This window comes from Ursus arctos, unplaced genomic scaffold, assembly GCF_023065955.2.
Source record: "Ursus arctos isolate Adak ecotype North America unplaced genomic scaffold, UrsArc2.0 scaffold_33, whole genome shotgun sequence".
NCBI lineage: Eukaryota > Metazoa > Chordata > Mammalia > Carnivora > Ursidae > Ursus > Ursus arctos.
In genome coordinates this window covers 23,539,966-23,555,785 of record NW_026623019.1, presented here as the reverse complement: position 1 = coordinate 23,555,785, position 15,820 = coordinate 23,539,966, and the positions used below count along the sequence as shown (strand labels likewise).

At 47.4% G+C, this 15,820-nt stretch overlaps 1 protein-coding gene across 2 annotated transcripts in view; it reads right to left on the bottom strand.

Moving 5' to 3' along the window:
- The window catches only part of NTRK2 (neurotrophic receptor tyrosine kinase 2), a 319,588-nt gene that overhangs the window by 51,859 nt on the left and 251,909 nt on the right, over window positions 1-15,820 (bottom strand). For both annotated transcript variants that reach the window (XM_044391113.3, XM_057305572.1), the window contains 2 exons: window positions 13,528-13,700; window positions 8,732-8,966 (listed from right to left, as the gene is read on the bottom strand). In XM_044391113.3, coding sequence (XP_044247048.2) covers window positions 8,732-8,966; window positions 13,528-13,700 — 408 coding nt within the window. The remainder of the gene's footprint in view (window positions 1-8,731; window positions 8,967-13,527; window positions 13,701-15,820) is intronic.

The window sequence follows — 15,820 nt, the reverse complement described above, 5'->3', positions numbered from 1 at the left end:
GGGAGGGGGTGGGGGAATGAGATAAGCTGGTGATGGGTAGTAAGGAGGGCACTTATTGCATGGTGCACTGGGTGTTATATGCAACTAATGAATCACCAAACTTTACATCAAAAACCAGGGATGTACTGTATGGTGACTAACATAATATAATAAAAAAATATAAAAAAAAAACAAATAAAGAAACAGAGGCTATGAGGGTACATAAGGTGAGAATGGCATAATTTTCTTTATTCTCTCCAAAGCCATTCACTTTTGCTTCCTTTTTTTCTGCAGTAGAATCACAGTTTTGTTTAAGTCCTTTATTGAAAGGTCACAAATCTTTTCGTTCCTTCTTCCTTGTAGTAGAAACCAAGTTTTGTCTAGGTGTTCAGCAACAAGCTGTTGATCTCTACAAGTTTGTTCAGTCCTTAATCTTGACCCATCTGGGACCAGGGAGGTGAAAGGAGGAGTCTTCAGAGGGGATGTTCTGGGAAAGATTTACTTTCTGATGAGAAGAACATATGCAAGGAGAAACTACCTGCTCCCTGAAACTGTTCTGCCTCCCTCCTCTAAGTGAAGTATGGATGTGTTTGGAGTTGCTGCAGCCATCTTGCAGCCATGAGGAAAAGACCAAGGCTATATCAAGTGCCAGTCCACAGCTCTGACCTCGGGCAGCCTGGGAGCCAACCAGAAGCTGCCCACCTGTGAACTCCTTGTCATGTAAGCGAAAATGACTCCCTATCTGCTTCAGCCACTGTTCGTAGCATACTGCTACCCTCGGTTAAATTCATTCTTCATTGATAGAAGCATTAGATTAGAAAAGAGAAAGTAGATTTGAACCTTTATCTTTAGGACCTCAGTCCGATGTTCTTTCCTCTATAACGCACCTAACTTTTTGTTGCCAGTTTCCCTTTTAAGGGGCTCTGCTCTGAGTGATGAAAAAACATGGAATATCATGAGTGTGAGAAAGCTGAAGCCTGATTGTTCAAAAACAGGGCAGACGTGGGAGGAAGTACCTGCTCGCCGCTCAGCACTTGGAGGAATCAGAGTCCCGCTGGCCCATCTGAGCCGATGAGTATGGCCTACCTCCATTCCCAGAGCACCTAACAGCTTACTTAATTTCTGCAGGTAGCTCTTCTATGCACAAAGTGGAAGGGCTAGTGGTCTCAGGAATAAAAGACTCATGAGACTGAAAATGCGAGGGAGATTTATTCCATGTCCTGCAAACAGTCTTCACCAGAATGAATAGGACCAGGGATCTGGACAAAGAATTTGCAGGCCAGCTCCTCCATGCTGGCCTCGGGCACTTTCCTTACCGCTTCTTGAAAGGTCACATGGCATAGTGACAGATTAAAGGCTCTGAGGAGTTCTGCAGCAAGGAAAATGATAGCTTAGCTTGGTGACCATGGATCTCTTTTGCTGGCAAACACCCACTGACAGCTTGGGGACCCAGTTTGAGAGACGCTGTTCTACTCTACAGGAGTGGGGATTTGGGGATCTGTTGGGCAGATCTATTTTCATAAGCTGACAGAATGCAATCTGACATGTTTCTTTCTGGCATAAAATCTCTCAGTGGCTCCCCGCTGCCAAAAGGACCAAGTCCAAAGGCTCTGGCATGGCAAACAGGTCCCTACGAAATCTGATAATCGCTTCAACAGCATACTTCGTTAGCCTGCATGCAAAGGTCGCAGGCAGAGGAGCCCCCGTTCCCTGGCCACACACCATGATGTTTACACTCTCATCTCTTTTCATAGCTCCCTCCTATGCCAACCACGTCTCCCGCCCCGCCTGGCCAGGGCCCTCTTGCCAATAGAACAATTTGGGGTTCATATCTTATATTCCTGCTCAAATGTCACATCTCTGCGAACCCTACTGTGATTTCCCAAAGTAGGCTGGTGGCCTCCTCTTTAGGGTACACGTCTCGATTACAGCAATTATCACATTATCGCATGTGCAAGAACTCCTCGGAGCCACAGCCCACGTGTCTTTTTTGTCTGGACGCCTTTAGTATCTAGCAAAGCACCCAGCACAGAGTAGCTGCTTCATACATGCATGTCCAAAAAATGAATGAACGCATACAAGGACATTCACCCACCCTTTTGCGATGCCAAAGCATATGTAAAAGGCTCTTAGGAAGGCTTGAATACAAATTAAGCCAATTTAGAATCTTGAAATAATTTATGCAAATCCAGTTTAATATAGAATTCGTCTGAACTCAATGTTCTGATTTCTCCCCAGCAGACAGGTTCCTCTGAACTGTGCTCTCTCTGAGTGGGGTACGAAGCATAAATTGAAGATGATTTCATGAAATAAATAAGCTCTTAAGTTTCTGCGGCTACTTCAATCAAAAGGCAAATAGAAAGGTCTATAACTGTTCATGTGGACACTGAGTAATTGTGTATTATATACGAAGGGGGAAAGGAAGGAAATGGTGTCTACAAGGAAGAGTTAATGACACAGAGGACATTTCTCTTTCAGGAAGGGACTTTGCTGCCTCTTGAAATGGACAATGTGCCTGATTTCAAAGGTTCTAGGCAGAGTATACCAGAGGAAGTTGTTTTTCTTTACTAGAGTATAAGTGCAAATAAGTTTTAGCTGTGGGATCGCTCCTGAAAAAAAAATGGTTGGAGATCCGGACACCCCTATATCCCTACCTTTACTTCCTGAAGCCAATGCTCCTAGTCTCAGGGCCAGGCCCATCTCTAAAAATCTGAGTATCGTCTTAATTCTACAGGGCGAAAAAGTCACACTCATAAAGGCTTTTCCTAATACGTGTCCTATTCAGCAATCATGCGTGGACCACCCACTATGTGCCATGCCCAGGGGCAGTCTCTACAGGTAGAAAGACATGTAAGACTTGTCCTCTCCTTGCTCCCGTATTATGAGAAGACACGTATATGAACACATTTCCATGATGCAATGTGCTCTATGCTGTAATGCTTATTTATTTATGTATTTATGTATTTATTTATTTGTAAGAATGCATTTATTAGTGAGACTCATTTTTTTAAGATTTTATTTATTTGTCAGAGAGAGCACAAGCAGGGGGGAGTGGCAGGCAGAGGGAGAAGCAGGCTCCCCGCTGAGCAGGGGGCCCGATGTGGGACTTGATCCCAAGACCCCGGGACCATGACCTGAGCCGAAGGCAGATGCTGAATTGACTGAGCCACCCAGGTGTCCCTAGTGAGATGCATTTTTTTTTTTAAATGGAGTATAGTTGACATACACTGTTTCAGCTATACAGCATAGTGTAATGCATAAGTTTGTCAAATCACTACGCTTACTGCTTACTTATATGATGTGTGGAGACATCAGGGTTTGTGAGCAATTACTTTGCTTGGAGGGAGTCAGGGAGGGGACGAAACAAGAATTGCCTTTTAAGAATTAGCAGGCATTCACCAGGGAGGTTCAGTGGTGTTCTTCAGAGAGGAAATGACAATGGTATTTTACACAACAACCCACTGAGAACATTCGTGAAATGACTCAAGATTGATCTATCAATCAATCAGTCTACTTATCAATTAATCTATCTAGAAGTGCTCATATTCCATAAAAATATTCCATAAAAAACAAACACGTCATTTTCAATACCAAGGCATGAGGAGTTAACTCTTGATTATTTCTCATGTGTTTGTCTGGCTCTTTAGTTACGTAAGGCTTCCCCTCGTCTCTGTGGTTGAGGACTTTATTTTCCAGTTGGTACTAAAGTTCAAATCAGGTTTTCTCACTACTTGTTACATCAGCTGATTTCAGCACCATCCATTTTCTTTTCTCTCTGCAGGTAATAAACGGGTATTGAGAAACTGAAGATGATTTCTTGGACATTGTCACTGGTATCACTTGAATACTTAAGGATTCTGACCATGGCCTTGCTTAGCCAATGTATACTCATTTGCTTTTTTTTTTTTTTTTTTAAGATTTTATCTATTTATTTGGGAGAGAGAGTGTACATGAGAGAGAGCTAGAGAGAGCATGAGCAAGGGAAGGGGCAGAGTGAGAAGCAGACTTTCCACCTAGCAGGGAGTCTGATGCAGGACTCGATCCCAGGACCTTGGGACCATGACCTGAGCTGAAGGCAGACTGTTAAATGACTGAAACACCCAGGCACCCTTACTCATTTGCTATCTTAAATGTCTACCATAAATCAATTTGCCTATTCTGCTTTCTTCTTCTTTCTCTTTAAGTGGAAGATGAATTAAAGGACAGGGTTTCTTACCACCTCAGTGTGAAACTAAAGCCCAAAGGGGAACAAGATTTAAAAGCTAGGATTTCAGATCTTTAGGGCTCTCTCCTCACCAACAGATCCCATTCATTGTAAGCACACATTGGACCCAAACAGTGAAAACCACCAAAGTGCACGTGAGAAAAGTTTCAGTGGCTCCACAGTGGCCCAGTACTGACCAAGTAGAGTGAGATCCTAGGTCTCTGACCGGCAGAATGTCACAGAAATCTGGTTCAGATGTTTCTGAAATGCTAGGTTTTGCCAGTGGAGGGAAGCAATAAAAACTAAATAAAAGACTGGTACTGCGGAGCTGCTATTTAAAACAATTCAGAGGACATAAATGCTAGAGTAATTCTGAACCCCCCATATCAGGCAGGTTGCAATGCAAATGTACTGTTCCGATTTCTCCCTTCATTGGGAGGATATAATTAGTTCAGCTGCAACAGGGTGGAAGCCTTAAGACAGCCCTTTTCTGGTGCTGCCAGCTCCCCTGTGATGAACAGCTGCCGCGTGCCCCTCCTGCCACGGACTGCGCGGAGCTGTGGCCACCCCACAAGGCTGCTCATACGGCACCACGAGCAGAAGGCTCAGGTTGCCAGTGGGACTGGCTTTTGCTTAAAGATGAACGACATGTTACTTCTCAACCTAGTTGACTCCAGGACCAATCACCATCCTTCCAGATTCGAGAGCCTTGGCTGACACAAAAATCCTCCCCCACTGCTGTGGCGGAAGAGATTTTTAACATTGGCGATGACAGCCCACACCAGCGACAGCAAGCAACTCCTCACCCTGGGGTTTGACGCAGGCTTTTGGAGAGGTTAGGAGGAGAATAATGAAGAAAAACTTACTTAAGGTGCTGGCACATGAGAAACTGAAGCCCTAGAGTAGGCACGTTCCCCAGCTCCAGGGACAGAGAGGGTGAAAAGACACCATGAAGGGAAGGGGAGTATGCAGAGCTTAGAGACGATCCAACTGGTCGATAACTCATGAGAAAGCAAGAATGGTCTGGGAAACAGCCACTGCAAGATGGCGCTGTGGCTCGGGGGAGAATCGGCCATAGTTTCTGCTGTCCATTGGACCAACCCAACACAACAGAGCCCGCTGATTTGCTTTGGATAGTTTTAATACGCAAAAATGTTCTACAAATGACTTCTAGGATAATAAATAGTTTCATGGAACCAAAGGTGAGCCATCCTTTGTTTTCCTAGGCTACTATCAAATTGTCGGGTCTGAATATACATCATCTGCTTTCCTACCCCCTCCTGCCCATCCCCACCTAGAGCAGAGGGCCAGTGTAAGGCTGGTTCTTCTTCCTCAGCCTTAGTGGGAACAACAAATAGCCAAGTGAACATACAGCCCCCCCCCCAGCTGCTACTGAGCAGTGATCATGGTGGGAGAGGGGTGGGGGATGGGGTTACATAAATGTGGTAGGTGAAGCACATTTGCTAACTACTGGGATAGTTCCAAGAACGTTTAACAAAGAAACTGGGAAGCATTATTTCCTCCAATCAATTCAGAAAAAAGTACTTCAGGAAAATGTCACCTAAAAAATGATAAATTTTCTTTTTAATAAATGATAACAGTATAAGGAAGATAAAATGACAGTACTTTTTAAGGTGTAAATAATCCAGACTAACTTCTTATGTTCACAATAATGGTCACTATTTTGCTAGTATTGTCCTTTTTAGACTTTCTTTTAAAGACATGAGATATAATTCATATACTGTAATACTTACCTTTAAGTGGTTTTTAGCATAATTACCAATATACTAAATAAGCACCATCACTATACACTTCTAGAACATTCTCATCTCCTCAACAAGAAACTCCATATCCAGCAGCAGTCACTCCTCATTTTCCATTCTCCCAGCCATTGGCAACCACTGGTTGACTTTCTGTCTCTATGGCTTTGCCTATTCTGGACATCTCATACAAGTGGAATCACACATGCGATCTTTTGAGTCTGGCTGCTTTCATTTACCATAACGGTTGCATTAGGGTTCATCTGTGGTATAGCATGAGTCATTCATTCCTTCTTACTGGTGAATAATAGCCCATTGCACGGATCACCACGTCTCATTTATCCATTCACCAGTTGATGGACACTTAAGTTGTTCCCACTCTTTAGCTATTATGAATGATGCTGCTACGAACATTTGTGTACAAGTTTTTGCGTGAAAAAATGATTTCAGTTCTCTTAGGTAATATATCTAGGAGTGGAATCACTGAGTTATATGATGAGTCTGTGTTGTACATTTGGAGAAACTGCCAAACCATTTGCCAAAGTGGCTGCACCATTTTGCATCGCTACCAGCAGAGTACGAGGGCTCTGATTTCTCCACATTCCCGTTAACACTCGCTATTGTCTATCTTTATTACAGCAACCCAGTGAGTGTGAAGTGCTTTCTCTATGGGGCTTTGATTTACATTTCCCCAGTGACTAATGATGTTGAGCATCTTTTCATGTGCTCATCAGCCATTTGTATATCTCCTTTGGAGACACTTCTACTTAAAAATTTTGCCTATTTTTTTAATCAGGTGATTTATCTTCTTACTGTTGAACATTTCTATCTTGTTCCTCTGATTTATTTTTTCTAGAGATTACAGGAAAGGACATTGGACTCCACCTGGCTCAGTTGTGGCTTTGGGAATAAAGCATGATTTTATCCATTTGGATCATGATAACGTTGAACGGAGTTGTTGAGTACCTATTTTGTGCCAAGTGTTCTAAGACCCTTATTAACTTAATGCTAAAGAGGAAGCTGTTGCTTGGGCCATAAGCTTCTCCCTTCAATGCTCATCAAGATCTGCAAAGCTTTTCTTTAGGAAGCACTCGTGTAGTTCTTCATCTCTTGGGACAGGGAAACGTCCCCACCCCCACCTCCCACCTCCCACCAAAGGAACAGAGCTAACAGTGGAAGTGCATCCATCAGTAGGTAAAGTCTCCCACCATATCTTAGCTATCCAGAATGGACGAGTCATCGTTAGACTCGTCACAGCACAGGTGCTTTGAAGCTCCCTTTAGAACACTTGAAGTTAAGACCGTACTCACGCTTTCTACAGACACACCCAAGAGAATCCTTTTCAATTTGGTCTCCACTCTTTTTTGTCCCCCAGACTGTGGACAATGCTTCTCAACATGACGAGAAGAAACCCCACAAAACAATCTACGGAAGAATATGCAGCAAAGCACTGGATTTATTTTCTGAGACTACTTGTGGTGATGTTGGCCTAACTAAAACGCAGGGGCATGAGAAGTGAGTAAGGCTGCAGAGAGGGGCATAGGAAACAAACAAAGCTCCTCAAAAATAAATCACAAAGGGAAGAACAAAGGTGAGGAGAGACGTTGTCTCTGCCAGTCCTACCTTACAGAAGCCAGTCGAGTTATACGTTTTACCTTCTTAGGCTATGTACACACAACACACTTATTCCTTTTCCTTCCTATTCTCTCCCCCTGCCATTGAAAATCAAGCAAAACCATAGGAAAACCAAATTGAGGGTTTGAGGTGGTGGAACACCACTTCAAAACTCCACTTTCAATATCGTGACTTCGAGGTTTCCAGAAATGTCCTTTTCCTCTCCTACCCAAGTTCCAAGATCTCAGTTAAATCCACCTTGCCAAGGGGACCAGTTCCAGGTAATCAGGGGATTTGACTTGTTTCTGGAACTCTAGCCCTTAGTGTTTCCAGTGGTAGAATCCCAGCCAGCCAGAAGTGGGACTAGTCAGGATGACATAGGACAGAACCTCTTACATCTCATAAAGGCCATCAGCCAACCCACTTTCAACAAAGATGGTTCTGGGTGGGAACTTCCAAGGTCTATGGTGCTATTATTTATGTGAACAAGTTCATCTTCAGCCACATCCTCAGACAAAGGCTTCAGGCATAATTTTGCAGAATCAAATACAAACCTCAAAACCCTTTAACCTCATGCTAACCAGGGATTCCCCCAAGCCCTTGGGCTCCCCTGGGAAAACCCTCACGATGAGGGCTTTTTTCTTGGAGATATCACACACCACTCTGGAGAGCCATAGAAAGAGCAGGATGGGTTTTATGGGGTACACTGTGTTCCCCCCAAATTTGTGCATGGAAGTCTTAACCCCCAGTATCTCAGAATATATCTGTATTTGGAGATAGTGTCTTTAAAGAAGTGAGTAAATGAAAACGAGGCTGTGGTGGAACTTCATCCAATCTGGCTGGTGTCCTTATAAGACAAGGAAATTTAGACACAGAGAGAGACAGCAGGGATGTGCACACAGCAACAAGACCATGTGAGCAACAAGACCATGTGAGCAACAAGACCGTGTGAGCACGCAGAGAAAGGCATTGTCTGCAAGCCAAGAAGAGAAGCCTTTGGAGAAAGCAAACTGGCCATTACCTTGACCTTGGACTTTGAGCCTTCAGAAAATAAATGTCTGTTACTTAAGCCCCTTAGTCTGCAGCATTTTGTTATGGCAGCCCCAGCAAGTGAATACGAAGGACTTCCAGGGAAAGAAGGTCCTGGGGACGCCTGGTGGGCGCAGCCACTCACCCTGTAGTAGTCAGTGCTGTACACGTCCCGGGACATCCCGAAGTCCCCGATTTTCACCAGGAGGTTCTCGCCGACCAGGCAGTTGCGAGTGGCCAGATCTCGGTGCACGAAGTGCTGGGACGCCAGGTAGACCATGCCTGCAGCTATCTGTTGGGCGATGTGCAGCATCTGGGACTGGGTCAACTCCGTCGGCGGGTTGCCTTCGGCCATCAACACGGCATCAGGCCCATGGGCCCTGCGGAGGACACAGAAGTGTTGCTGGAGTCCCAGCTCTTTCCTCCAGGGGCCCTGTCTCCCAGTAGCTGCTGGGGCTGCCTGACTTAGCTAAAGAGTGGGGGAAGATGCTTCATCCACAGGTGCACCCCTAAAGCTTCAATTTCCAGGAAATCTAGAATTCTCGGGACCATGTGGGCCTTCATGGTACCCTTCTTGAGACACACACACACACACACACAGCTCTGTGTTTTAGGGCCTCCAGAGCTAGCATGGGGCCAGGCACCAGCCAGAGCCCCTGACCCTGAGAAGCAGTGGCATAAAATATGTGAACAAAAATAAAAATAAACCAAAACCAAAACATGGAGGGGGAGTTTGGCTTTCTTGGTCATCATGCCCCAGTGGGAGCCCCAGCCATCCCCTCCCAGCTACAAGCTGCAGCTGGAGCACCCCCACCCAGGCCAGTGCCTCCAGCGTGCCCCCACCAGGGCCAGAGCTCTGTGGCGGGGCAGGGTTTCCAAACTGCCCTGGTCTCCCCCAAGCCCACCCGAGCAGAATCCCAGGTCCCCCTCAGCCTGGACATTCATTCACTGTGGAAAATCCCATCTCCTCCTGCCCAACCCTCCCCCAACCTCCAGCTCCACTTGTGCAGGAGCTCTGGAAACACAACACATTGATTCTTTTACTGGGCCAAGTTTTATTCTTTACGCTATGGCGGGGGCAGGGGGAGTATGGTATCTTGTATCTTCTTTTTCTTCTCTCTTATGCACTTGGCCTTTCCCCAGCCGTGTGATGACTTAAGGCATCTCAACCCTGCACATGCTTCCGGGAGGGGAGCCTCCCAGTCTAGGGATGCACCCTCAGCCCCTCCAGTCCCCGCTCCTGAATCCTGCCAAGACTGGTGTCAGTGTCCCCTCATGGCCTGAAGGGGTGCTGCAGGGCAAAGAGTAAAGGGTCCCTCTCTTCTGGAAACTGAGGTGGAGCGGTCAAAGGGCTGCTCCTTCCCAGAAGCAAATAAGGGAGAAGATTTCCTTCAGGACAGCTGGAAGCACTCAAAATCAATATAGAAGATTTTCAATCGATTTTAAAGTGGACAATCCCACCTGCAGGGTTGTGGAGCTGTGCAAGTATTTGAAAAATGAAAGGGTCGGCATTGTCCCCAAACACCCTGCCCCTTCTGCCTCTCCCTGCACCGGCCAGCCCCACGTCAGTGGGACTGCCTCTCACTGCAGGTGTATGCCACTTCTTCCTGGCTCCAGCCCCCAGTGATTCCCCCTTTGCTGGGTTTCCAAATCCTTCATTCTTGTATTCTCAGAGAACAAGCACTGGACCAGGAGGAGGAGAGTTTTGCTCCCACCAGGATCTGGGAAAGACTTTCAACTTGTCCAGTCTGTAATTTCCCCATCAGTCCAACAGACAAAGGGCTGGGTTGGGGCTCTAGGCTGGGTGATCTCGTAGGTCTCTTGTATCTAAATATCTAAATATCTGGGTTGGACCATTCCCAGGGAGGAGCTTCCTGTTTTTGCGCAAGGAGGTCCTAGCACGGTTCACCTCTGTAAAGTGGGGGTACCCACTGCACCCTCCTAAGCTCATCGATAGGAGTGGTAACTGAGACCCTGCTGTGCGGAGCTTCGTGGCCTTTCGTGGAAAGCCAGCATTAAAGATAGCTCAAAGGTTGTTCTTCCCAGCACTGAGGGGGCAGGGGCAAGGGGGAGTGTTTCCACTGATCACAGGAGACAAAGCCCTCGCTGTGACTTCGACACCAGCAGAGAGACCTAGAACAACACGTGAACGAGGAGAAATCCTGAAATATCCAGACAAATATCTAGGCCAGGATGTAATCCTCACAGATTGAGATCAAAGAGGGTAATCTGTTGCTCACTTGCCAGAGCCTTACTTCAGCCCCAGGCTTCTAGACCCTTCTAAGAATCTATCCATTGCAAAGACTCCAGAGAAGAGGAGGAGTTAGAGGCCAATGCCAAAGGCCACCCCTGCACAAACCCCCAAGCTCCAGCCTCAGCCTCTGAAGGCGCCAGGAGCCTGCAGCCCCCCAGTGCCTTCTGCCCTCTCCAGCACTATGTGTGGGTTGGGGCGGGCTTCTCCATTTTAAACCGGTTGTCTCCTCTGCTTGCTTCTGAGTATTTGAACAAGACTCCTTTTAATGGGAGACGCCTTTGAGCAGAAAATCCTGCTGTAAAAAGAGGGCAGGCAAGTCTTCTAAACAAGTTCTCAAGAGGAGTACAAATAAAGTTCACGCAAAAGCCCTCTGCTTCATTCTCCGGGTTGCCCTGCAGCTCGTGGAAATAAAAACATATTTTTACCTCTTCCAGGAGAACATGCCTTAAAAGGGGAAAAGCACCATTAGCACCCCGGATGGGGGAGCAGGAAGGTTCAGTGGGCTTCTAATGAGGGAGGCTGTTCACCTTTCCTCGGCTTATTCTTTCCAAGTGTGGGTTACAGTCAGCACTTAGCCACAAGGTCTGGCTCCGGAATTCCACAGCATGCTACCTTCCTTCTGATTTTTTCCCCGGCTACCTTAAGGCTCTGGGTTTTGCAGCCAGGGGCTGTGGGTTTGAATCTCAGCTGTGACTCAGTTTTCCTTTTTTGACTGTAAAATGGGAGTAATTGTAATACTAGGTTATTGAGTTTATATAAGATAAACCATTTAAAATGCTTAGACGTCTCAATAATATTAGCTGTTATTATTTGCAAAAGCCTCATCTAACTTCCCCTTGTTGGATGGGAATTCTGGAGAGGTTCCAGAAGAAAAACCGGCATCGCTTTGCAAGAACTATGTGTTACTCCTCATTTCCCAGCCACCCTAGCATAGGGCCTGGCCATGCTGGTATTCAGTGTATGGCTTTGGGATGGATAAAAAGGGTGAGAGGAAATTGTAGACATCTGTCTTTATAGGGCAGTGCCAATGACACATGGGGACGTATTCATGGCATTTAGGGGCTGGGTTCCCTTCCAGAAAGGGAGGATGGACTGTAGTTCACAGTGCATTATTGTGCCTGAGAACCTGATTCTTGGCATTGAAAACCTCTTGTTACCAGAGTTCGACAGGTTCTGAAATCAAACGGGAGTGATTTCTAATAGCTCCACGCCTTGTGCAAGATGCCCAGGGAGAATCAGGGGCCTGCTCCTTCTGGAAGCAGGAAGGACAGCTAGGGAGAGGTTGGCTAAGCCAAAAGTGAAAGGATCAACACACACACACACGCGCGCACACACACACACACACATGCTCACATATGCACACACACACATACACGCACCAACACAGTGTGAGCTCACAGAAGCATTTAATTGCATCTGGGTGAATACATTTGGTGTATTATGCAATGCTTTGGGAAAGCACCATTTTTAATTAGAGAAGTAGCCTAGAGCCTGGGAACAAGGAAAAAATATTTCTGTGAGCAGCTAGACCGCTACCAAATACAGCTTCTTTTCCTCCTTTCACATGAGATCTGAGAGACAAAATCTATCATCCTCCTCCCACCACCTGCAAGAAAAACTGCTGACACTGCTAACGCATCGGGATGACTGACTCGAGCACCGAGGGTTGGCTGCATATTCCTAATCTCACCTGGCACTCCCTCCCCCCATGCAATCATAAGCAAGGCCGGGAAGGGCGACCCACCCCAGGAAAGGACAACTAAATTGCACGTGCACTCATGAGCCTGGTAAAAGAGATCCAGAAGGTACAAACCGTGTGATGACATTCCTAAGCACAGCAGTACACCAGCCCCTTCCACTGTTCTCTCAGTGATGGACTTTTTAACCGCACAGTTTCTGAATTTTCTAGGGGCTGCCTGGAGCCCGTTCCTGTGGAAAGCCCTTTTCAGGGCCCCCAGAAACTGGAGGAGGACAGAGAGGTCTAGATGTCACCATAACACACGAGGTATAACATCCCTAGGATTGCAGATACCTCAACCATGTGGCTGTGGGGACAATATCTATTGATTATCTATTATCACAATCATCCTGACACTAGTCCTTAACGTGGATACTATTATACCCCTTTTACAGCTAAGAAAACTGAGGCCCACATCTTCCCTGTTTCTCCTCCATTATACTGCCTACCAAGACACCACAGGCAGCACCCTTGCTAGTCTTCCAAAGCTGCGAGGCGGCCACGTTTGGAACAAAATAGCGTGTTAGAGCCAGGGATGACATAGAGAGCGTCCAGCTCAGGCCCACCCGGAGTCGAGGCGGCTGGGGCAAAGTGGGCTGGAGACCCACCCAAGCGGGCATGGCCGCGGAAGCAGACGAGGAGGAAGAATCCAGTCTCCCAGCCCACACGACTGGGACCGCGTGCTCTTTCCATTCATGCTCTTCAACAGGTGGCTTCCATTTGTATCTCGGCTCAAGGCAAATAAAAGCATCACTGGGTTCCCTTCCCCAAGGAGTAAGTGGGACGGTTCATTTCTCCTGTCCCTCATCCCTTCGGGGTCCTCCGTTTGTTTCTCTGTAGGACGTGTTGGTGTTGTCCCCAGAGAAAGTTCCAGGAGGTGCCTGTCCTCACGCCCAGGCCGTCTGAACACGGAGGCCTGCTCCCTCCTGCAGCCCCCTCCCACGCCTACCTGAGGAACTTGTTGAGGTCCCCGTGCTTCATGTACTCGAAGACCATGATGAGCGGGTCGCCCTCCACGCAGACGCCGTAGAACTTGACGATGTGCTCGTGCTGGAGGTTGGTCAGCAGCTCCGCCTCGCGATGGAAGTCCTTGCGAGCGTTGTCGCTGGCGTCCTTCAGCGTCTGGGGACGAGGGGCACACAGGGGAGAAAGTCAACACACCTCAAACTGAGAACGTCTAGGGGAAGGCTACGTGGAGAAGGAATGACTCCAGCGGGCCCCGAGGGTCCTAGAGGCGAAGGAAATTCATCTCATTCAGTACACAAAAGATTGGGAAATGGCCTCATTCCCGAGGAAGTTCTGTCTGTATTAGACACTGAGGAGCAGTTGCTCATGGGTGCGGAGACCTGTGCAGTCTACGAAGCGCTCACAAGTAACAGACGCTTCCTCACAAGTAACAGACGTGAGCTTTCTAGAGTCTTCATCCTTTTTATCCCGGTTATCACCCAATGATTACCACAGACTTCTCTTCCATTTTCGTACCTGTTACGCTTTCAAGGATACCACGTGCTGCTCACTTCTGCTCACGTAACTTTTAAAACACTTCCTATTATGGAAATATTCAGTAGACGAACGAGCAAAAGGAACCCTCACGTACCCATCTTCCAGCCTCGACAGTGATCATTCTGCTGGTTTTATTACGTAACACTTTCCAAACATTCTCCCCCCTGTGCCCATCACACTGCTGGCTCTGCGACTGCCCCTGTCCAGTGAGCGCCAAGTAGGCCGGTCACATTGCCAAGATGAAGATGCCCTGGGTCGTGCCAGCCAGGCTCAGGTGCCCTTAGTTCTCTTCCCAGCCCACTCTGCCACCGCAGTGTCATAGGGCAATGCTGACATTCGTGGATGCCACACACCTGTGCTGAGCTCCTGCCCTGTGCCAGTCACAGAGCCAGAGCTGTGGTGGCATCAGAAAGACAGTGACCCGAATCCTGGCCTCAGGTGCTTATGGGCAAACAGGGAGATAAGTCACATTTATAGTTCACACTCATTCAAGCTTAAAACGTACATCCCAAATGAACCAGCTTTCCTGCATCGCTGTCCAGTTTGATTACCTTTTTTTTTAAAGGATTTTATCTATTTATTTGAGAGAGAGAGAGAGAGAGAGAGGGAGAACACAGAAGGAGAGTGAGAGGGAGAAGTAGACTCCTGCTGAGCAGGGAGCCCAATGCAGGACTCGATCCCAGGAACCCGGGATCATGACCTGAGCCGAAGGCAGGTGCTTAACCGACTGAGCCACCCAGGCGCCCCAGTTTGAACACTTGACACGTCTCTCTTGAAGCCTATGCTTCCCCCTCACAAGTCTCTGCAGCTGCGCACATGACATCAGGCCAGGCCTCCCTGTCTCCGCCCGTGTTCATCCCTCCACCTGGAATCCTCACTCGGGCATGGTCAGAGGTTGGATAATGGTCCCACAAAGGCATCTACATGCCAATCCCCAGAATCTATGAATGTTACCTTGTATGGCAAAAGGGCCTTTGCAGATGTGAGTAAGTGAAGAGTCTTGATGTGGAGGGATTATCTGAGTGGTCTCTGTGTCATTCCGCACAAGGGTCTTTGGGTGAGAAGGGAGGGATCAGGAGAGAGCAGATGTGAGGGTAGAAGCAGAGGTCAGACAGGATACAGGAGCCACGCTGCTGGCTTAGAAGAAGGGGCCACAAGCCAAAGAACGTGGGTGGCCTCTAAAAATCAGAAAAGGCCAGGAAATGTTTTCTGCCCTAGAGCCTCGAGAGGGAGCCAGCCCAGCTGACATCTTTCCTTTTGCTTAGCAAAACTGATTTTGGACGTCTGACCATGAGAATTGTGAGAGAAATCATTTGGTTTGTTTTAGCCCCTGTGTTCATAGTAATTAGTGACAGCAGCCACAGTGAAGGGACAAGGAGAAAGGATGCCCAGAGGACTCCTGCTGGTAGAGGTGGCATGTGAGTACATGAATCCCTTTCTGGAGACTGCGTCAGTCCTTACCAGGGTTCGATGGCAAAAGGGAACATCATAGTCACAAAAAGTTGAACACCGGAGCAGAAGGAAAGCACGGTCATCCATCAGAAGTGTACTGAATGCGAGATTACACACTGTGTCCAGGATCAAAGAACCCTGCCAGGCCCCTGGGGGTCCGTCTGTAGCTCGCTGCCTTGACTCTGCTCTCTTGGGGGGATGCTCCTGACCCGGGCAGCTTCTAGACCTTGGAATGTGCCACAAGTCAAGTTCCTGAGGAAAAGACCCTGGTATGGAAATTAGCAGCC